Source organism: Hemiscyllium ocellatum, chromosome 35 (assembly GCF_020745735.1).
Source record: "Hemiscyllium ocellatum isolate sHemOce1 chromosome 35, sHemOce1.pat.X.cur, whole genome shotgun sequence".
NCBI classification, from domain to species: Eukaryota; Metazoa; Chordata; class Chondrichthyes; order Orectolobiformes; family Hemiscylliidae; genus Hemiscyllium; species Hemiscyllium ocellatum.
Window position 1 is genome coordinate 24,392,954 of NC_083435.1, and position 22,676 is coordinate 24,415,629.

Genomic DNA, 22,676 nt, shown 5'->3' on the forward strand with positions numbered 1-22,676 from the left:
ACCCCCTCCCCTCCCTCTGATCATCTGTTGTCTTTCAGGCTATTCTGCACAGAGATAATTAAGTATTGAGTACAGGAGTTAGGAGGCCATGTTGCGGCTGTACAGGACATTGGTTAGGCCATTGTTGGAATATTGCGTGCAATTCTGGTCTCCTTCCTATCGGAAAGATGTGAAACTTGAAAGGGTTCAGAAAAGATTTACAAGGATGTTGCCAGGGTTGGAGGGTTTGAGCTACAGGGAGAGGCTGAACAGGCTGGGGCTGTTTTCCCTGGAGCGTCGGAGGCTGAGGGGTGACCTTACAGAGGTTTATAAAATCATGAGTGTCATGGAGAGGGTAAATGGACAAGGTCTTTTCCCTGGGGTGGGGGAGTCCAGAACTAGAGGGCAGAGGTTTAGGGTGAGAGGGGAAAGATATAAAAGAGACCAAAGGGGCAACTTTTTCACGCAGAGGGTGGTGTGTGTATGGAATGAGCTGCCAGAGGAAGTGGTGGAGGCTGGTACAATTGCAGCATTTAAAAGGCATCTGGATGGGTATATGAATAGGAAGGGTTTGGAGGGATATGGGCCAAGTGGGACTAGATTAGGTTAGGACACCTAGTCAGCATGGGTGAGTTGGACTGAAGGATCTGTTTCCGTGCTGTACATCTCTATGACTCTAAGTGCACACTTGAAACTGATGTACAAGAGCTGAAAATGTGTTGCTGGAAAAGCGCAGCAGGTCAGGCAGCATCCAAGGAGCAGGAGAGTCGACGTTTCGGGCATGAGCCCTTCTTCAGGAATCATGAATTCAAGAACCTTGTCATGACTTGAACACTGCACTCCTATCTTTGGAGTCCAAATACCGACTACAGTTTGCTCGAATTTCCTTCGGGCTTTGGAATTCAGTCAGAAATGTTCCTTCCTTGCAGCCCATTAGATGACAGCCAGATGTTTTTAGTTGCAGCTGAGCAGAGATGTTTCCTGTATTTGTTCAGTCGCTCAGGAGAATTTATTTAGCAGTGTGGAGGATATTTGTTCTGACGTACGATAAGCGAGATTTTGTGCAATCCTTGTCATTGTGTGGTGAGGAACATTTATCCATCAGGTCACAGGTTGTCTGTAATCATAAATATGGTTGGTATTGATTTCTTTAAGCTAATGAAATTATTTCAGTGAGAGAGAACGAGGGGTCTGGCATAATGGTAATGTCATCGATCTAGTGATCTAGAGCTCCTGCAGTGGGGACTATGGCAACAAGTGGAATTTAAGTTCACTGACTAATTCGAGAATTAAGAACTGTAGCCTCAGACTGGGTGACCCTGAAGCTGTCATTGATTGCAATGAGAGCCCCATCCCATTCACTAATACCCTGGGTGGTTGGGGGGGGGGAGGGGGAGGAGGATATCTGGCATCTATAAATGGTCTGCATCAGGTTAAGCAATGATGGCAGTGACCACCCTCTGCAATGGTCGAGCAACCCATTCTGTTTAAGGACAGTTAGGGGTGGGCAACAAATTCTAGCCTTGCCGGCTCTATCCATGAAAGCATTTTATTTTAAAAATGTTGTTCCTTCCGCACAAATCCACTTGTTCTAAAGCGAATTGCAAAACGTATTTTGGTTTTCCGCACCCCTTGGCGGCAGGGTGGCACAGTGGTTAGCACTGCTGCCTCACAGCGCCAGAGACCCGGGTTCAATTCCCGCCTCAGGCAACTGACTGTGTGGAGTTTGCACATTCGCCCCATGTCTGCGTGGGTTTCCTCCCACAGTCCAAAGATGTGCAGGTTAGGGTGAATTGGCCATGCTAAATTGCCAGTAGAGTTAGGTGCAGGGGTAAATGTAGGGGAATGGTTGTGGGTCGGTGTGGACTTGTTGGGCCGAAGGGCCTGTTTCCGCACTATAAGTAATCTAATCTACACCAGTTACGGTTTGACAGGAAGAAAGATGAGTGAATATTTCATAGTGGTTTCTTTTTAATTCCTTAAAAGGCCACTGCCTACGGTTTCGTAAATAAAGTTGTGACCTGTGAAATCTGTCTTGCAGGTGACGTCTTCCCCACGGTCTCCGGCTGGCTTGTGGCTTTCTGGGTCATCTTCATTGTCCTCCTGGCAGTGTGTCTTCTTCTTTTTTACTTCTGTCGGAAATATCGGGGACAACGCCATCAAATAAGAAGTAAGGGATAGTTACTCTTTGTGGGGTAGAAAGGGAAAATGCTGGAAAATCTCAGCAGGTCAGGCAGCATCTGTAAGGAGAGGAAAGAGCTGACGTTTCGAGTCTAACTGACCCTTTGTCAAAGCTAAAATAAGGGAGAATTAGGGAGGTATTTATACTAGGCTGAGAGAAGGTGAGTCATGGCCCCAGAAGGAAAGGTAGCAATAAAGAGGTGATAATGACGGTGCATAGAGAGATTATAGGGAGATTGGGAGCTGTGAATGACCAAGGCTGAAGCCAGTGCTATGTGACAAAATATGTGGGGGATGGGGGGGGATGGATGAAACAGAGGCAAAATGGAAAACAGGGGAGAAGGGTAGCAAAGGGGGAAGAGGAGAGGAAAAAGGTGATGAGAGAGTGTGGAGCAAGAGAAAGAGAGACAATCAAGAAATAAGAGGTACAGAACAGTGAAAGAAAAATTTGAAAAAGATAAATGAAATAAAATTACAGAGCAGAATGAAAACAGAGGGGTTGAGATGGAATAATCATCTGAAGATGTTGAATTCAATGTTGAGACCGGCAGGCTGTAACTTTCCTAGTCAGAAGATGAGATGCTGTTCCTCCAGTTTGCATTGAGCTTCACTGGAACATTGCAGCAGGCCAAGGACAGACATGTGGGTAAGGGAGCAGGGTTATGTGCTGAAGGGGCAAGTCATGGGAAGGGCAGGCACCTGATTGTGTACAGACCGAAGGCGCTCAGCAAAGTGATCACCCAGTCGGCATTTTGTTTCTCTGATCTAGAGGAGACCACATTGGAAGCAGCGAATGCAATAGACCAAATTGAAAGAGGTACAAGTGAAACGCTGCTTAATCTGAAATGAGTGTTTGGGGCCTTCGATGGTGAGCAGGGAAGAGGTAAAGGGGCAGGTGTTGCACCTTCTGCGATTGCATGGGAAGGTGCCGTGTGCGATGGGAGAGGTGTTAGGTGTGATGGGAAGGTGCCGTGTGCGATGGGAGAGGTGTTAGGTGTGATGGGAAGGTGCCGTGTGTGATGGGAGAGGTGTTAGGTGTGATGGGAAGGTGCCGTGTGCGATGGGAGAGGTGTTAGGTGTGATGGGAAGGTGCCGTGTGCGATGGGGGAGGTGTTAGGTGTGATGGGAATGTGCCGTGTGTGATGGGAGAGGTGTTAGGTGTGATGGGAATGTGCCGTGTGTGATGGGAGAGGTGTTAGGTGTGATGGGAAGGTGCCGTGTGTGATGGGGGAGGTGTTAGGTGTGATGGGAAGGTGCCGTGTGTGATGGGAGAGGTGTTAGGTGTGATGGGAGAGGTGTTAGGTGTGATGGGAGAGGTGTTAGGTGTGATGGGAAGGTGCCGTGTGCGATGGGAGAGGTGTTAGGTGTGATGGGAAGGTGCCGTGTGCGATGGGAAGGTGCCGTGTGTGATGGGAAGGTGCCGTGTGTGATGGGAAGGTGCCGTGTGTGATGGGAAGGTGCCGTGTGTGATGGGAAGGTGCCGTGTGTGATGGGAGAGGTGTTAGGTGTGATGGGAAGGTGCCGTGTGTAATGGGAGAGGTGTTAGGTGTGATGGGAAGGTGCCGTGTGTGATGGGGGAGGTGCCGTGTGTGATGGGAGAGGTGCCGTGTGTGATGGGAGAGGTGCCGTGTGTGATGGGAGAGGTGCCGTGTGTGATGGGAGAGGTGCCGTGTGTGATGGGAAGGTGCCGTGTGTGATGGGAGAGGTGTTAGGTGTGATGGGAAGGTGCCGTGTGCGATGGGGGAGGTGTTAGGTGTGATGGGAATGTGCCGTGTGTGATGGGGGAGGTGTTAGGTGTGATGGGAAGGTGCCGTGTGTGATGGGAGAGGTGTTAGGTGTGATGGGAGAGGTGTTAGGTGTGATGGGAGAGGTGTTAGGTGTGATGGGAAGGTGCCGTGTGCGATGGGAGAGGTGTTAGGTGTGATGGGAAGGTGCCGTGTGCGATGGGAAGGTGCCGTGTGTGATGGGAAGGTGCCGTGTGTGATGGGAAGGTGCCGTGTGTGATGGGAGAGGTGTTAGGTGTGATGGGAAGGTGCCGTGTGTAATGGGAGAGGTGTTAGGTGTGATGGGAAGGTGCCGTGTGTGATGGGGGAGGTGCCATGTGTGATGGGGGAGGTGCCGTGTGTGATGGGAGAGGTGCCGTGTGTGATGGGAGAGGTGCCGTGTGTGATGGGAGAGGTGTTAGGTGTGATGGGAAGGTGCCGTGTGCGATGGGAGAGGTGTTAGGTGTGATGGGAAGGTGCCGTGTGCGATGGGGGAGGTGTTAGGTGTGATGGGAATGTGCCGTGTGTGATGGGAGAGGTGCCGTGTGTGATGGGAGAGGTGCCGTGTGTGATGGGAAGGTGCCGTGTGTGATGGGAAGGTGCCGTGTGTGATGGGAGAGGTGTTAGGTGTGATGGGAGAGGTGTTAGGTGTGATGGGAGAGGTGTTAGGTGTGATGGGAGAGGTGTTAGGTGTGATGGGAAGGTGCCGTGTGCGATGGGAGAGGTGTTAGGTGTGATGGGAAGGTGCCGTGTGCGATGGGGGAGGTGTTAGGTGTGATGGGAATGTGCCGTGTGTGATGGGAATGTGCCGTGTGTGATGGGAGAGGTGCCATGTGTGATGGGAGAGGTGCCGTGTGTGATGGGAAGGTGCCGTGTGTGATGGGAAGGTGCCGTGTGTGATGGGAGAGGTGTTAGGTGTGATGGGAGAGGTGTTAGGTGTGATGGGAGAGGTGTTAGGTGTGATGGGAAGGTGCCGTGTGTGATGGGAAGGTGCCGTGTGTGATGGGAAGGTGCCGTGTGTGATGGGAGAGGTGTTAGGTGTGATGGGAGAGGTGTTAGGTGTGATGGGAATGTGCCGTGTGTGATGGGAGAGGTGCTAGGTGTGATGGAGGAGTGGACTAGGTTGTCCCGAAGGAAACGATCTCTGCGGAATGCAGACAGGGGGAGGGAAGGGGAGATGTTTTTAGTGATGGTGTCGTGTTGGAGTTGGCGAAAATGGTGGAGGATTATTCTTTGCATGTGAAGGCTGGTGGGGTGAAAGGTGAGAGCAAAGGGGGACCCTATCCTTGTTCTGGGAGGGGAGGGAGGGGGTGAGGGTCCTGGCGCAGGAGATGGGCCACACACTGTCGAGAGCCCTGTCAACAACTGTAGGTGGGGAGCCATGGTTGGAGAAGAAGGAGCACATATTAAGAGCACCACTTTGGAAAGTGGCCTCATTGGAACAAATGCGGCGGAGGCGAAGGAGCTGAGAGAAAGGGATAGAGTCCCTACAGGACGTAGGGTGAGAAGAGCTGTAGTCCAGATAGCTGTGGGAGTGAGAGGGCTTGTAATGGATACTAGTGGATAGACTATTGCTGGAAATGGAGACAGAAAGGTCAAGGAAAGGAAGGCAAGTGTCGGAGATGGACCAGGTGAAGGTGATGGAGGGATGGAAACTGGAAGCGAAGTTTATGAATTTTTCCAGGTCAGGACAAGAGCATGAAGCCGCCCCAAAATAGTCATCGATGTATTGATAAAGCAGTTGTGGGAGGGGACCCGGGTAGGCCTGGAGCAAGAAATGTTCCACATACCCCATGAAAAGGCAGGCAATAGCTCGGACCCATATGGGTACCCATTGCTACACTTTTGATTTGGAGAAAATGGGATGGGTTGAAGGAGAAGTTGAGAGAGAGAAAACAAGTTCAGCCAGGCAGAGGAGAGCAGTGGTGGATGGAGATTGTTCGGGCCTCCTTTCGAGAAAGAAGCGAAGAGCTTTCAAGCCGTCTTGGTGTGGGATGGAGGTGTAAAGGGTAGGCACATCCATGATGAATAGAAGGTGGCTAGGGCCTGCGAATTGACAGCTGTCAATGTGTCGCAGGGCATCAGAGGGATCCCGGATGTAGGTGGGGAGGGTGTGAACCAGAGGAGGGAGGATGGAGTCAAGGTAAGAGGAAATAGGTTCAGTGGGGCAGGAGCATGCTGACACAATGAGCCTGGCGGGACAGTCCTCCTTATGGATTTTGGGGAGTAGGTAGAAACGGGCTGTCCAGGGTTGGGAGAGTATGAGGCTGGAAGCTGTGGCGGGGGGGGAGGCATCCGGAGGAAATGAGGTCAGTCACGGTGTTGGAGACAATGGCTTGATGCTCAGTGGTGTGGTCATGCTCCAGGGGCAGGGAGGAGGAGGAATCTGAGAGTTGGCGCTCAGGCTCTGCGAGGTAGAGGTCAGTACGCCAGAGGACAACAGCACCCCCCTTTGTCAGCAGGTTTGATGACGAGGTTGGGGTTGGACCTAAGGGAGCGAAGGGCAGAAAGTTCGGATGGAGAGAGGTTGGAATGGGTAAGAGGGGCAAGGAAGTTAAGGCGGCCAATGCCCAGTAGACAATTGACAATGAAAAGATTGAGGGCAGGAAATTGTCCTGGCGGGGGTGTCCAATTAGAGGTGGAATGATGGAGGGATGTGAAAGGATTTGTGGAGCCGGGGGGAGAGGACTCTTGCCCAAAAAAGTGAGCACGAAGGCGACGGAAGAAGAGCTCAGCATCATGTCGAGCCCAGAATTCATTGAGGTGGGGACGTAAGGGGTACAAAGCTGAGTCCTTTGCTGTGAACAGGACGCTCGGCCTCTCCTTACAGATGCTGCCAGAGCTGCTGAGATTTTCCAGCACTTTCCCTTTTGGTTTCAGATTCCAGCATCCGCAGTAATTTGCTTTTATTCAAACCGAAAGACATTGCTTTTGTTTTTGTGAAACAGCTGAAGGGTGGGAGGAGAAAGGGAGCTCACGCGCTCTGCTCTGACAGTGTGTTTTTCAATGGGCGAATCAGCAAAGAAAGATACCCAGCCCTTTTCTCGCTGGCTGTACTGCTGCCACTTTCCAGCAGGGGTCAGTGTAATAGGGTTCAGCGACGAGAGCTTTTATTGTTGGTGTTGAACACACCCTGCCTCTGACCTCCCCTTTCAAAACCCACTTGTATCACATTAACAACTGATAGCAGCCTTTGTTGGCGAGTTATGGACCAAACCAGAGCAGAGCCTGTCAGAATATTTTAAGAAAGTAGCCTAAGTCCTAAATTTTCCTTAATTTTTTTAAAAGGTATATCTCTTCCAGGTGCGGTTTGTCTGGTCAATAAAGCAAAATAACGTAAAGCAAAACACAATTTGCTCAAATACAATAGTTATAATATATAGCTCAGTGGTTAGCACTGCAGCCTCACGGCGCCAGGGGCCCAGGTTCGATTCCACCCTCTGGCAACTGTTTGTGTGGAGTTTGCACGTTCTCCCCGTGTCTGTGTGGGTTCCCTCTGGGTGCTCCGGTTTCCTCTCACAATCTGAGGATGAGCAGGTTAGGATGAATTGGCCGTGCTAAATTGTCTATAGCATTCAGGGATGTGTTAGTCAGGGGTAAATGTAGAGTAATGGGGTAGGGGAATGGGTCTGGGTGGGTTACTCTTCAGAGGGTTGGTGTGGACTTGTTGGGCCAAATGACCTGTTTCCACACTGTAGGGATTTTATGTATTAACTCAACTGGAAAACTTAATAGAAAATAGATCTAATAACTGTTACTAATTAACTGTTCCAATATAGTAACATCCCATAAACACACCCCTGAGGCAAAATTCAGAAAATTTAGTTTAGATTAGATTCCCTACAGTGTGGAAACAGGCCCTTCAGCCCAACCAGTCCACACTGACCCTCCAAAGAGTAAACCACCCAGACCCATGTCCCTCTGGCGAATTGACCTAACACTATGGGGCAATTTGGCATGGCCAATCCACCCTATCTTGCACATCTTTGGACTGTGGGAGGAAATCGGAGCACCCGGAGGAAACCCATGCAGACATGGGGAGAATGTGCAAACTCCACACAGACAGTCACCTGAGGCTGGAATCGAACCTGGGACCCTGAGCGACTGTGCTGTCCTGGATTTGTCTCACAGGTAACCCCAGCAACCCAGAAGGCAAAATATCAATTGAAAAGCTCAGAGTAGCAGCAGGGAGACATTGACTGCAGCTCCCAACCTGTTGAGATTCCAACAGCAACTGATGCTGAATCTCAAAGCTTAAAACTAGAATTCCTGGTTCTGAGAGAGCTGGCCACACCCATTCAGGTTGCTTCTATTGTTCTAACTTCTTTTTAAAGAAACAAAGATTTCCCAGGCTGTTTACAGGCCTTCACTGACCAGCTCGGCTCCTCTGCTTTAAAACCTCTTTTCAAAAAAAAGGACAAAATATACCTCACAGCACAGTCACAAGATGTTCTTAAACATTCTTAAAATATTGTGGGTCATGATTTGGAGGTGCCAGTGTTGGACTGGGATGTACAAAGTTAAAAATCACACAACACCAGGTTACAGTCCAACAGATTTATTTGGAAGCACTAGCTTTCGGAGCACAGCTCCTTCATCACGTGGTTAGTGGGCAGGATCATAAGACACAGAATTTAAAGCCCAGGATTATAGTGTCATGCAACTGATGACAATATATTGAACAAACCTAGATTGCTGTTCAGTTTTTCCTCTTTTAGCATTGGATGCAGGCTTCACTAATATATGAATCCCAGAACTTCTTTCAAGTCACATTCCCGAGATAACTTAAGGTTTATTATTGTGGGTGACATTGTGACTGAGTTGTCCTTGTCACTGCTGTGATGAGTGACTTGTGATGCCAACCCCTCGATCCAATGAAAGCACTCATTCATAAATCTATCTGCACCAGTGACTTAATATCCAATGTATTACTGCTTATGTGATTGCTACCCAACTAAACTATATGGGTCTTATTTTTCAGAGCTAATGATGAGACCTGCCATCAATGGTAAGTCCAATACTTAAATGTTGTAATATATTCCCTTCTTGAAAATGAAAAGAAACTTGGATAGCATTTCTTATTGATGGTCAGTCGCAAAACCTGGCCTTTTTACAATGTGCCTTTTTCAATACTGCAGCACTAGCTGTTGATGCTGTAGGAGTTCAAGTGTTGTAAACCTTATATGTTTTTTCATTTCAGAGTATGAAGCATTGAATGCAAAGTTCAGTAAGTGACTACTAACCAAAATACAGGGCGTTCTGCGATAGCACGCGTTTCGTTAACGCGAATTTGCTTTAATGCGATTGCCAAATTAGGGACATTGTTTTGAAAGCACACACTTTGGCTATAATGCGGTTACATCGCCAAAACTTTAAACGCTGTTCCGAAAGCGCAATTTTTCTCTAAAAGCGGGCTTGCGCAGTAACTCAACCATCGCGCTACAAAAGAACTAGCTGTGCACAAAGCAGTCATCTAAGACTTATCTTTGGATTATTTTCCAGTCAGCATCTAAAAGAATGCGGTTCTTTATGGTGCTAGAGCATGGAAGAGAGCTCTGTCATTACTGCCTTCCTTACACACCTTTTTTAAAGAGATGGCAGGAACCTGCATGGCTGGTTTGACTCAAACTAAATGAAAACAGCAGCGATGTTGCTCGTTACTTTAGCTCATTGAAACTTGGAACTCTAGTTGGAATTCTGGCGATCCCTCATCCACTGAGAACAACCAAGTGGTTCAAGGTAGTGGCTCATTATCGCCACCTTAAGGGCAATTAGAGATTGACAATAAATGGCAGCCCTACCAGCGACACCCCAATCTTGTGAAATAATGAAAGGAAATGATGCCTGGCGAGTTCACACTGATTTCAGAGTAAACGAGAGCATTGATTAAGTCTGTCATTAAACACAAGAATGAATGAGAAAATAGTTTCATCAAACATTTAGTGCAAAGGATTGTTTAAGCTGAATTTGATGATGAATGCAGTGTATATTCTTGTATAGGCAAAGACATTTCCAACATGTTCTGCACATAAACTTTGCCCTTAGCTCCTCACTGAGCACTGAAGTACACGTGCTGAGACAATTAATCTCAGCTGTATGAAATATATTTTCATTGCAGCGTAGTACTGTTACATGTATGGCTTCTTGTTTAATATTAAACTGCAGTACAGATTGTTATTGGTGTACTACACAACGTCTGATAACGTCGAGCTGAGCAATGTCACCTTGAGCTTTTCTCATTGGAATGGGGTTGTAGGGATGTACAGCACGGAAACAGACCCTTTGGACGGACTAGTACATGCCGACCAGATGTCCGAACCTAATCTAGTGCCATTTGCCAGCACTGGGCCCATATCCCTGTCAGGCCTTCCTATCCATATACCCATCCAGCCTTTTAAGTGCTGTAATTGTACCAGCCCTCACCACTTCCTCAGGCAGCTCATTCCATACTTTGTGTGAAAAAGTTGCCCCTTAAGTCCATTTTATATCTTTCCCCTTTCACCCTAAACCTATGCCCTCTAGTTTGGACTCTCCATCCCAGGGAAAAGCCCGTGTCTGTTTACCCTATCCGTGCCTCTCATCCAGGTCTACAAAACCATAAGGTCACCCTTGAGCCTCCCAGCACTCCCAGTAGTTTTGGTACCCTATCATCCTTTATCTGCTCAGATAGCATTTGCAATGAACACAGAAGGATCTAAACATATTTTTTGCTCCTTCTCTACCCTGCTTCTGATATTGTGAATGTCAGCTAATGTTTTGATGAGCGAATGTAGGGTGTGTAGAATTGGCCATTTCTTCGTGAGTTGCGATGCGCTGGGCCGTGTTTTGCATAGATTTGCTCTTTCTTTCAAGTGACCTGAAGGCGGCACAAGGGGAGGGACGTTAGGAAGAAAAGCAGTGAAGCAAAGATTGGAGCTGTCTCTGTCCCCCTCCACAAAGCGTCTTGCCTTGGAAGCACCAGCCCTTTGTAGGCTGCTGTGCAGAGCACCGTGACATGCTCACTGCTTAATTAGTAGATTGTGACTTGTTGACACAGTCCTCTTGCCCTGGGAACGGCTGAAGGGCTTTCCAGAGCTGCTAGATATTACTTTCTCTTTCACACCTCCCATCAACCACAGTACCTCTGTAATGGGTGGCGTAATCACTGGACTAGTAATGCCTGCAGTAATGTTCTGGTAACACAAGTTCAAGTCCCGCCACCGAATGCATCTTTCAGCGAGTTGTCCGTTCTGATACTCTCTCTTACTAAAAGTAGAAAGTTTTTTTTTGAATCATTCACTTGTGAGGTATGGATGTCATTGAGCTGGGCCAGTGTTCAGTACTCTTGGGAAAATGGTGGTGAGTTGCCATCTTGAACCGCTGCAGTCCACATGCTATGGGTTGTCCCTGAGGTGTTTCCATCCCTCACTATGACTGCTCGACGAAATGTATGAAATTTTTTAAAAGTAACAAAATTTCTGGTGCCTGCATTTAGTTATGTCAAGTCAGCTCCTATCATTTGTAGCAAAAACAATGTCCTCAACATGTGTTTGTTTTTCCCTTTGCTCACAGATCAAGCATGTGCAAGTGCAGAGAAAGGTAGGCCCTGCCTCCTTTGTAATGCTATACCACGAACGCTAACTTAGCATTGCCTGGACTCATGCTTAGAAATAAATGGCAGACTTTCATAATGAGGTGTCTAATCATTGTCATCATTTCTTTCCAAACAGAAAAAAATGAGCTGTTAAAGCAGATAGGTAAGGTCATGCATGATGTATATTACTGTGGTGTTCTCATCATATGGGCAAAGAGAGATAGAATTTGGGTCACTTGGTCTACCCTCTTACCAGGAAGACTGGGTGAAGAAAGTGGGGGGGGCACTGCTTTTAAAACTTGCCCAAATAATTCTCCATTGACTTTGAGTTAAACATCTGTAAGACGTGCATCTAATTTTGCACCAGACCTTGATGGTGAGGTTAATTTTAAACTTTCCCTCCATATTCCCATTTCTAATTGAGTTGACCTCTGTCCTGACTAATTCTCCTTCTCTCTATACTAGGTCTCCATTTTCTTTTCTCCTTTTCCATGTTTCACAGCGAGCATCCAGAAACCACCTTAATATCACTTTATTGGTTTCTTGTGGAATGTAGACTGGGGATTAGTTAAACTGGATGATTCTGTTGGCGAAGGTGGGTACTGCAGATGCTGGAGGTTTGAGTCAAGATTAGAGTGGCGCTGGAAAAGCACAGCAGGTCAGGCAGCATCCGAGGAGCAGGAAAATTGACGTTTCGGTCAAAAACGCTTCATCAGGAAGGATGATTCTGTCACTACTCTTGCCTGTCACAACCAGGCAGTAGAAGAGTTTGTACATTGTCAGCATTTGGAGAAGAAAATGGATTTTCATTGAGAGTTCTGCGGAAGGGATTCTTTTTAGAAGAGGTTAGAAAGTCATTTTTGAACAGTGAGGTCAAGCATTCTTTCCAAGAAGACATGCAGTTGGTGTGAAGTGGCCCAATCAGGTGCCTGGGCCATTAATTGTTGGGTGGGACTCCTACGACTGTAGAAAGAGAAATGACCAGAGGTCAGAACCAGATTTCAGTTCAGGAGAACACTTTCCAACCAGCAAGGAGGCAGTTAGTTTGTGAAGCCTTTTGCTTATAAAGCAGCCTAAGGGAAAAGGACTTGAAAAGGCCCTCTATATATTTTACTATTGAATGGAAAGAGTGAATTAGTTTGTCAATTTTTTGTCTCTGGGAGAAACAGTAATGGAGAGAGCCAGATCTGGAAAATGCATGGAAAGTCACTGAAAGGAAATACTTGCACTCTCTTCAGTTAAGAAGTTTTAAAAGTTAAGATTCCATACAAAATTTCATTGGGATTGAGTGGCTGTAAAGATATTGCTGGGAAAACAATTCCCTTCTTCAGTTTGCCATTTTTCTCAAGACCTTTTCTAAATTGTTTTCCTTTTTTTAAAACCCTTTTTGGGTATTTAACTTCTGTTGTTTTGTTAAGGGAATAAAGGAAGCTGTGTGAGAACACTTTCAATAATTAACCACAGCAGGAACCAAACTGCAAAAACCAAGCTGATAATCCATCAAGCCAAATTTCACTCTGAGGTCTGATTTGGCTGGGATCATAATGCTGTAACATGTTTATTTTTGATGTCTTTGGCTTCGGAGAAGGTAACCAGAGGTGGTATTCTGTGATAGAGTTATAGTTAACCCTAATCCTATCCTATCCTGCTCATTTGAATTTAACGGGAAGTGTGAATGTTGTTGGAGTCAGAATTAATTTTGATGCACGATGTGGACTTAGACGCATGTATATTATATTATATATTGTGTACACTTTTATATATTGCCAGACATGTAACCTAAGCCTGTATGAATGGGAATATGGAGGAGCCAAATATCTCACAGGCTGTGCTTTATCCAAGGCCTCAATACTGATTGGTAGTAGAAAACCCACAATGAACAACAAACGCTTTTTTTATATTTGGACTTTGTAGAAGTATTAAATTGATTAAACTACGCTCCTTTGAGTTAATTGTTAATGATATGTTCATTGTTTTATTAAGACAGTTGACTGTTTAATTAATATCTCAGACTGCTCAGAGAGAGACTGCAAGGACACTGGGTTGGTCAATGAAATGTTGCATTCTGGGAATAAATCTATTGTCCATTAAAGTACAAGTGTCTAGTTTTAATGCTGCACCAACCTTCCTGAAATCAGAGTAATGTTAATTTATTTTACTTTCAGAAAATGAAAAGCAGGCTGCTAAATTAGGTAAGACTCCTTTATTACAAGAATCAGTAGTGTTATTAAGTTTTAAACATTTCCAACATTTGTACCTGTCAGCCTGTGGTCAGCACGGTGGCTCAGTGGTTAGCACTGCTGCCTCACCACAACCTGGGTTCGGTTCCCAGCCTCGGGCGACTGCCTGTCTGTGTGGAGTTTGTACATTCTCCCCATCTCTGCGTGGGTTCCCTCTGGGTGCTCCGGTTTCCTCCCACAATCCAGAGATGTGCACGTTTGGCGGATTGACCGTGCTAAATTGCCCCATAGTGTTCAGGGATGTGCAGACTAGGTGCATTAGCTATGGGTTATGCAGGGTTACAGGGATAGGGTGGGGGGGGGGGGGGATGGGGTCAATGCTCTTTTGAAGCATCCATGCAGAGTCAATGGGCCGAATGGCCTCTTTCTGCATTCTATGATTCAGTGTTTTGAGTGGGTAGGGGAATGGCATGGTTCAGGATCTCCACTTAGCCTTGACAGAGAGGTGTCCACCCACCCTTCAGAAATACTCTTGGCAGATGAAACCACTTTGAGATAATGATTGGTTCCAAATAGATGGATTTGTCATTTTAAAGCATGGAATTATATCTCAAACATGTTCTCTTTTTTCAGAATGCGAGAAGCTTCTCCATCTTATAGGTATGAAGTTCATCCACTTGTATTTTAATTGTTTATCTTTACTGTAAAGCTAGCTTACATTTTTTATTGTAGTGATATTTGCCTGTGTAACATTATGGTATTCAAGTTAAAGAGCCATACAGCTTGGAAACAGACCTTTCGGTCCAACCTGTCCATGCCGACCAGATATCCCAACCCAATCTAGTCCCACCTGCCAGCACCCAGCCCATATCCCTCTAAACCCTTCCTATTCATATACCCATCCAGATGCCTCTTAAATGCTGCAATTGTACCAGCCTCCACCACTTCCTCTGGCAGCTCATTCCATACACATACCACCCTCTGTGTGAAATAGTTGCCCCTTGGGTCCCTTTTATATCTTTCCCCTCTCACTCTAAACCTGTGCCCTCTAGTTTTTCCAGTTCCTTGTAACTTTAAATTTATGTGCAGCTTATAGAAAACTATTGATCCTTAAATACTTACAAATGAGCTGGTCAGTTAGCTCAGTCACCTGGATGGCTGGTTATGCCAACACTATGGGTTCAATCTCCACACCAGCTGAGGTTATCATGAAGGTCTCTCCTTCTCAGTCTCTCCCTGTCGCCTGAGGTATGGTGACCCTCTGATTAAAGCACCAGCAGTTGTCTCGCTCTATTTCGTTCGCGCTGTCTTGTTCTCGCGCTCTCTCTCGTGCCTGTTCTCTCTCGCTCTCTCGTTTGCTCTCGCGCTCTCTCTGTTGCGCTCTCTCTGTTGCGCTCTCTCTTTCTTGCTCTCTCTCGCTCTCTCTCTCTCTTGCACTCGCTCGGTCTGTCGTCTGTCTCTCCCACGCTCACTCTCTCTCTCGCACTCTCTTGCTCTCGCTCACTCTCTCTCATTCTCTCTCTCGCGCGCTCTCTCTCTCGCTCTCTCTCGCTCTCTCTCACCCTCTCTCTCTCTCACCCTCTCTCTCTCTCGCTCTCTGTCATGCTCGCTCACTCTCTCTCGCTCACTCTCTCTCGCTCTCTCTGTTGCGCTCTTTCTGTTGCGCTCTCTCTCTCACTCTCTCTCGCTCTCGCTCTTGCTCTCTCTCGCTCGCTCTCTCTCTCTCTCGCACTCGCTCTGTCTGTCGCTCTGTCTGTCGTCTGTCTCTCCCGCGCTCGCTCGCTCGCTCTCTCTCTGTTGCGCTCTCTCTCACCCTCTCTCTCTCTCTCTCTTGCTCTCTGTCATGCTCGCTCACTCGCTCTCTCTCTCTCACTCTCTCGCTCTCTCTCTTGCTCTCCCTCTCGCCCTCTCGCTCGCTCTCGCGCTCTCTCTCTTGCGCTCTGTCTCTCGCTCTCTCTGTCCCGCACCCTCTCTCCCGCACCTTCTCGCTCTCACGCTTGCTCTCTCTCTTGCTCTCTCTCTTTCTTTCTTTCTTTCTCTCTCTCCCCCTCTCGCTCTTGTGTGCGCACTCTCTCTCTCTCTTTCTCTCTCTCTCTCTCTCTCTCTCCTCGCCCCTCACGCTCTCTAATGATGCGGAGGTTCTGGTGTTGGTCTGGGTTTATTTGTTTCATCAGGGCTGAGAGCAGCCCTGTGGCCTGGTGACTGCACTGATCAATGGCAAGTAGCAGTTAATTAATACATAGTCTTCAGGCCAACACAGAGAGTGAGCGAGCAGGAGGTGATGGATTGGAACAATCGGATTGAAGTGTTAACCTTTGTGCCTTTGTTATGATTTAATCTGCTTCTAAATATTCACACTGATACAGGACTGTGAGCTCTAAAATCTTTTGTAAGACTAGCTCATAAGGGTGGGTTTATCTGCTCTGTGTTTGTGTTAACAATTCTGGTCTCCCTGTTATTGGAAAGGTGTGGTGAAACTTAAAGGGGTGCAGAAAAGATTTACAAGGATGTTGCCAGGGTTGGAGGACCTGAGCTATAGGGAGAGGCTAAACAGGCTGGGGCTGTTTTCCCTGGAGCATTGGACAGGTGACCATATAGAGGTTTATAAAATCATGAGGGGCGTGGATAGGGTAAATAGACAAAGTCTTTTCCCTGGGGTGGGGGAGTCCAGAACTAGAGGGCATAGGTTTAGGGTGAGAGGGGAAAGATATAAAAGAGACCTAAGGGACAATGTTTTCACACAGAGGGTGGTGCATGTATGGAATGAGCTGCCAGAGGAAGTGGTGGAGGCTGGTACAATTGCAACTTTTAAGGGCATTTGGATGGGTATCTGAATAGGAAGGGTTTAGAGGGATATGGGCCGGGTGCTGACAGGTGGGACTAGATTGGGTTGGAATATCTGTTCGGCATGGGCGGGTTGGACCGAATGGTCTGTTTCCGTGCTGTACATCTCTATGACTATGACTCCATGAAAGGATAAATAGACAACATCTTTTCCCTGGGGTGGGGGGAATCCAGAACTAGAGGGCATAGGTTTAGGGTGAGAGGGGGAAGATATAAAAGGGACCTAAGGGGCAACTTTTTCACACAGAGGGTGGTGCGTGTACGGAATTAGCTGCCAGAGGATGTGGTGGGGGCTGGTACAACTGCAACATTTAAGAGACATCTGGATGGGTATATGAATAGGAAGGGTTTAGAAGGGTATGGGCCAGGTGCTGGCAGTGGGACTAGATTTGATCGGGATATCTGGTCTGCATGGATGGGTAGGACCGATGAGTATGTTTCTGTGCTGTACATCTCTACGACTCCATAAAAGAGTATTCCACCCGGCAAATAATTTAAACAGTCCTGCCACCGATTATTCCATCCATCTGTTGAAAACTGCTGTCGTAATTCCCTTATCCTTCGTTTGCGCTGCACTCCCAGTACGTCAGAGAATGTTTGAAGTCTGTTTGTGAAGAATGAACCAAAATGAGGGTGATTGATGGTTCAATACTTACCATGGAGCCAACATCTCCACTTGGAACAATCCCCAGTGCCTGTTGGCTGTCCTTCCGTCAGGTACACATTGACGTGCAGTTACCCAGACAAAAAACCCACATGTGTTTATCTTCTTCCCTTCAAATATCCTGTTTTTTTTTAAACATTCGTCGGTATTAGATACTAACGCAGTAGAAGATTCCTACCCATTTGTTTACCTTTGTCCCGTCATGTTTATAGGGACTTTATGAAATGCACTGGTCACTGTTAATGGCTTGTTATCTTCTTTTCAGAATGGGACAAGATGCTCCGATGTGCAGGTAAGCGAAATGTTCTCAAATTGGACATTCATGGAACTTTCCGGAAAGAAAGCCTGACGTGCTTTTGGTTGCCTATAGTGGGAAATGTAATGAAATACTCGGAATGTGCAATGTTAGCACGTCTGTCGAACTGTAGCCATTTGCAGTGGCTCTTTTTCCCCTTCCTACTCCGGCGCCAATTATTCCTGGATCATTCCATCATTCCATGGGGTCTCCCTTTGGCCCCCTTCCTTTTTCCCCCTCGTCTCAGTGACGTTACAGGATGCCATTTGGTTTTCACGTGTGCAAAACCAACCAACTACTCAGCTCTGCCTCGGTGAGCTCCTCCATGGGCTAGATCAAAGAATCCCTACGGTGTGGAAGCAGGACATTCAGCCCATCGAATCAGCACCATCCTCTGAAGAGTAGCTCACCCCCCCAACCCCACCACCCTGCGCTTTCCCATTGGCTAATCCACCTAAGCCCGCACATCCCTGGCCACTACAGGGCAATTTCCCATGGCCAACCCACCTTAACCTACACATCATAGTGGCTCAGTGGTTAGCCTTGCTGCTTCAGGGACCCGGGTTTGATTCCGGCCTCGAGCAACTGTCTGTGTGGAGTTTGCATATTCTCCCCATGTCTACGTGGGTTTCCTTCGGGTGCTCCGGTTTCCTCCCACAGTCCAAAGATGCGCAGGTTAGGGTGGATTGGCCATGCTAATTTGCTCCATCGTGTCCATGGATGTGTAGGTTAGGTGCATAAGTCAGGGGGTAAATGAAGAGTAATAGGGGAAATGGGTTTGGATGGGATAGCCTTCGTAGGGTCGGTGTGGACTTGTTGGGCCGAAAGGCCTGTAGGAATTCTATGACGTCTTTGCGTACTGTGGGAGGAGCCGCAGCAGCCGGAGAAAACCCTACACAGCTGCGAGGAGAATACCCAAGCTCCACACAGAGAGTCACCCGAGACTGGAATCGAACCCGGGTCCCTGGCACTGTGAGGCTGCGGTGCTAACCACTGAGCCACCGTGCCACTGACCGATCAGACTGCGCTTGTCTGACACCCGCTTCCCGGTGAGCAGTAAGTTGGCCTGAGATACATATCAGCCTGGCCAAAGCCATTGTCACCAGTCCCTGCTGACAACAGTCCTCCTCCTAACCCCCGCCATACCCCCAGGGGATATGATCCTGCGGAAATCCCAATATTGAGAGGGTCCCAGATGCGCCATCCCGGAATGTGTTTGGGGGTTCAAAGGCGGGATTGCCTTTTTTTGTTTTTATTTTGGAGGAGGAGGAATCGAGGGGAAAATGGGGGGAGGGGTGTTGGGAGTGGAGCTTACGATCAGCTCTTGATTGTTCTGAGGGTGGGGAGGGGGTAAGAGCGGACACAATGGGCCGAATCACCCTCCCGTTGCCCCAATCCTTGTCTCCCTGACGCGGGAAGATGGCGGAGGTGAGGGGGGGGGGCGGGGGGAGCGTCTTGCTCGGAGTTGGGGTTTTCGTTTACGTTGGTTGGGCAGGGTGGGGAGCGCTGGGGTGAATTGGCCTCAGTAACGTTTCCCGCTGCAGTTTCAGTCACCCTGGACCCGGAGACAGCCAACGGGCATTTGGAAGTCTCGCCAGATCGCCTGTCAGTCAAGGATGGCGGGGGCTGGCGCAACGTGACCGAGAACCCCAAGCGCTTCGAGCGGTACCCTTTCGTCGTGGCCAGTGAAGGCTTCCGGGCGGGCACGCACTACTGGGAGGTGGAGGTGGGCGACTCCAACAACTGGGACCTGGGCGTGGCACGGGCGTCGGCGCAGAGGAAGGGCCGCGTCGAGCTGTCTGAGGAGAACGGCTACTGGGTCATGGGGCGCTACTGGGAGAAGTACAAGGTGAAGAACACGGAGCTGACCCTCGACAGGAAGCCCGCCCGGGTGGGGGTTTTCCTCAACCTGAAGGAAGGGCTGCTCTCCTTCCACGACGCAGAGACCAAAACCCAGCTGTACGCCTTCCAGACCCACTTTGGAGAGGAGGGGGAGGAGATCTTTCCATTCTTCTGCCCTTGGCGGTCTCAGGAGCCGCTGAAAATCACTCCCGTCACGCCGGAGGACTGAGCCGCGGCGAAAGTGGACGGTCGGAGTGGGCACGGAAATATCTCAGTGGAGGTGCCAGTCAGAAAGCATCACCTAACCACTTTCCCATACTTGGCCATGTCTGACTTAGCATCGAGTGTGCCGGACGTCAGGTGCCCGTTTCTTGCTTGCCTGCTTTTGTCTGTGAAGTTCACCCGGAGTGGACTGACACTAACAGTCTGAGTCCTAACCCTATTGCCAGCCTGGTCCTGCTTGATGTGATTCCTGTGGGATCAGGTGCACTGGTCACGACCGAGAACCAGCCGGACAGCTTAGAAACTAACCATACTTTCCCCATCTGACCTCGGTCGTGTCTCTTTGTACCCTCGCTCTTTGTGTTTTATTTTTAAGGTATTCTTTCTTAACTTAAATCCCTCAAGAACTGCATGAGGAGTTGGAAGGATTTTCCAGCAGACCGCCAACTTGTGTGAACTGAGCTCCCACGTCCAGGCTCACGTCCTGGACGGTAACTCGAAGCCAGAGCCTTGTCTCGCTCAGAGACACGGCAGCTACTGACTGAACCACAGGATGTGCCTCTAAGAGGCTGATCCCAGTGCTGCCTCCCATCCCAGAGTGGGACTTGAACCTCAGTTGCTGTCTCCCGATGTGCCATGGCATACTCTCACGCATCTGGGATTGTGCCCAGCACCCTCTCTCTCATGTGGAGGGATGACAGAGGGTCTTGAATCTATTGCCTTAACCTCACAGTCCTGACTACAACCAAAGTGTCCATTTAGAACTATTTAACTGTGGATAATTTAAACTCCCCTGCCTGATATCCTGGGTGTTAATTCGCACGATTAACAGTGTTTTTTTAAAATCAGTTTGTACCAGAAACAATCTGAGTCTAGATTAGAGTGGTGCTGGAAAAGCACAGCAGTTCAGGCAGCATCTGAGGAGCAGTATTCCTGATGAAGGGCGTTTGCCCGAAATGTTGATCCACTGCTCCTCGGATGCTGCCTGACCTGCCGTGTTTTTCCAGCACCACTCTAATCTAAACTCTGGTTTCCAGCATCTGCAGTCATTGTTTTTACCAGAAACGATCTGTCCAACGACTATTGAACATTCCTTCCATCACTTTCATATCAGCTCATCCGTCAGACAATGTGAAATTAAACCTGTTCGTTGAGCTATAGGGAGAGGCTGAACAGGCTGGGGCTGTTTTCTCTGGAGTGTCAGAGGCTGAGGGGTGACCTTATAGAGAGGTTTACAAAATTATGAGGGGCATGGATAGGGTAAATAGGCAAAGTCTTTTCCCTGGGGTCAGGGTGTCCAGAACTTGAGGGCATAGGTTTGGGGTGACAGGGGAAAGATATAAAAGAGACCTAAGGGGCAACTTTTTCACACAGAGGGTAGTACGTGAATGGAATGAGCTGCCAGAGGAAGTGGTGGAGGCTGGTACAATTACAGCATTAAAAGGCATCTGGATGGGTATATGAATAGGAAGGGTTTGGAGGGATATGGGCCGCGTGCTGGCAGGTGGGACGAGATTGGGTTGGGATATCTGGTCGGCATGGACGGGTTGGACCGTGTTTCTATGCTGTACATCTCTGTGACTCTATTTCATTTTTCTTTTCCTGTTTCTCTGTTCAGTTGTAACAGCGAGTGCTGAGTGGAACAGATGAACTCAGTGCTGTTATGACATTTATTTCTGCATGTGGTGTTGCCTTGAAAGTGCCTGGCTTGTACCTTTCAGATCTGAGTATAACGTGAGAGCTATTTTCCACTCTCCTGACTCCCCGTGTCTCTCCCCTCCTCACTCCACGTTTGGAAGCCTGTATTGAGAAGGTGGGACAAGCGACTTGTGTTTTCAAGTTGGACCTTGTCAGAGGATTTTGGCAGGTACCTGTTATCCGAAAGAGCAAAGGAAAACTCGGCTTTTGTGGCACTGAGTGGACTGTCTCAGTTTAAAGTTGTGCTGTTTGGTGAGAAGGAAGCGCTAGCCATATGTCAAAGGCTAGGTAACAACAATGCCTGCAGATGCTGGAAACCAGATTCTGGATCAGTGGTGCTGGAAGAGCACAGCAGTTCAGGCAGCATCCGAGGAGCAGTAAAATCGACGTTTCGGGCAAAAGCCCTTCATCAGGAATAAAGGCAGAGAGCCTGAAGCGTGGAGAGATAAGCTAGAGGAGGGTGGGGGTGGGGAGAAAGTAGCATAGAGTACAATAGGTGAGTGGGGGAGGGGATGAAGGTGATAGGTCAGGGAGGAGGGTGGAGTGGATAGATGGAAAAGAAGATAGGCAGGTACGACAGGTCATGGGGACAGTGCTGAGCTGGAAGTTTGGAACTAGGGTGAGGTGGGGGAAGGGGAAATGAGGAAACTATTGATGTCCACATTGATGCCCTGGGGTTGAAGTGTTCCGAGGCGGAAGATGAGGTGTTGGGCAGTGAAGGAGGCCCAGGACCTCCATGTCCTCGGCAGAGTGGGAGGGGGAGTTGAAATGTTGGGCCACAGGGCGGTGTGGTTGATTGGTGCAAAGACTAATGTCAAAGACCATATGTCAAAGACTAACTAATAAGGTCATTTCTGAACTAGCCAGCTGTGTGGTGTCCATTGACCTGGTGATTTTCAGTCAGGAGCATTTCCATCATCTAGCAAAATTGTTCAGTTGATTTCAGGAGGGGGGGGTTTGGTGATCAACCTGGCCAAGAATGAGTTTGTAAAAGTTCAAGTCACATTCTCACGCCATACCCTTGGAAGTGGACAGATGGCCCCACAGGATGTGAAAATCAAGGTTACTGGAGAGTCACCCACACCGTCGAAAAGGCAAGTGCTATGATTTCTGGGACTGAGCAGGTATAATTCAATTTGTACCGAAATTTAGCAGTGTGGTTCTTCCACTGACTGACCCATTGAAGACGTGCAGAAAATTTCAGTGGATGGAAGGATGTCAGAAAGCATTTGACAACCTGAAAGCTGTGTTCATCACTGCTCTGGTGTTAACCCCTCCCAAGCCATTCAAGCAGCTCTGAATGCACATGTATGTGTGTGTGTTGGTGCTGTACTGTTTCAAGACTGCCATAAGACTACAGAAAGACCTGTTGGGTATTTCTCCTGAAAGTGCGTCAAAGGAAATGTTTCACTGTTTGAGAAAGAGACTTTTGGGT

General features: G+C 48.2%; 1 protein-coding gene across 3 annotated transcripts in view; it reads left to right on the plus strand.

Moving 5' to 3' along the window:
- Nucleotides 1-21,697, plus strand: part of LOC132832474 (butyrophilin subfamily 1 member A1-like) — a 37,824-nt gene extending 16,127 nt beyond the window's left edge. For all 3 annotated transcript variants that reach the window (XM_060850510.1, XM_060850512.1, XM_060850511.1), the window contains 9 exons: nucleotides 2,021-2,149; nucleotides 8,905-8,931; nucleotides 9,124-9,150; nucleotides 11,475-11,501; nucleotides 11,633-11,659; nucleotides 13,662-13,688; nucleotides 14,310-14,336; nucleotides 17,450-17,476; nucleotides 19,024-21,697. In XM_060850510.1, the coding sequence (XP_060706493.1) occupies nucleotides 2,021-2,149; nucleotides 8,905-8,931; nucleotides 9,124-9,150; nucleotides 11,475-11,501; nucleotides 11,633-11,659; nucleotides 13,662-13,688; nucleotides 14,310-14,336; nucleotides 17,450-17,476; nucleotides 19,024-19,550 (845 nt within the window). In that variant the 3' untranslated portion in view covers nucleotides 19,551-21,697. The remainder of the gene's footprint in view (nucleotides 1-2,020; nucleotides 2,150-8,904; nucleotides 8,932-9,123; nucleotides 9,151-11,474; nucleotides 11,502-11,632; nucleotides 11,660-13,661; nucleotides 13,689-14,309; nucleotides 14,337-17,449; nucleotides 17,477-19,023) is intronic.
- Nucleotides 21,698-22,676: the final 979 nt, after the last annotated feature.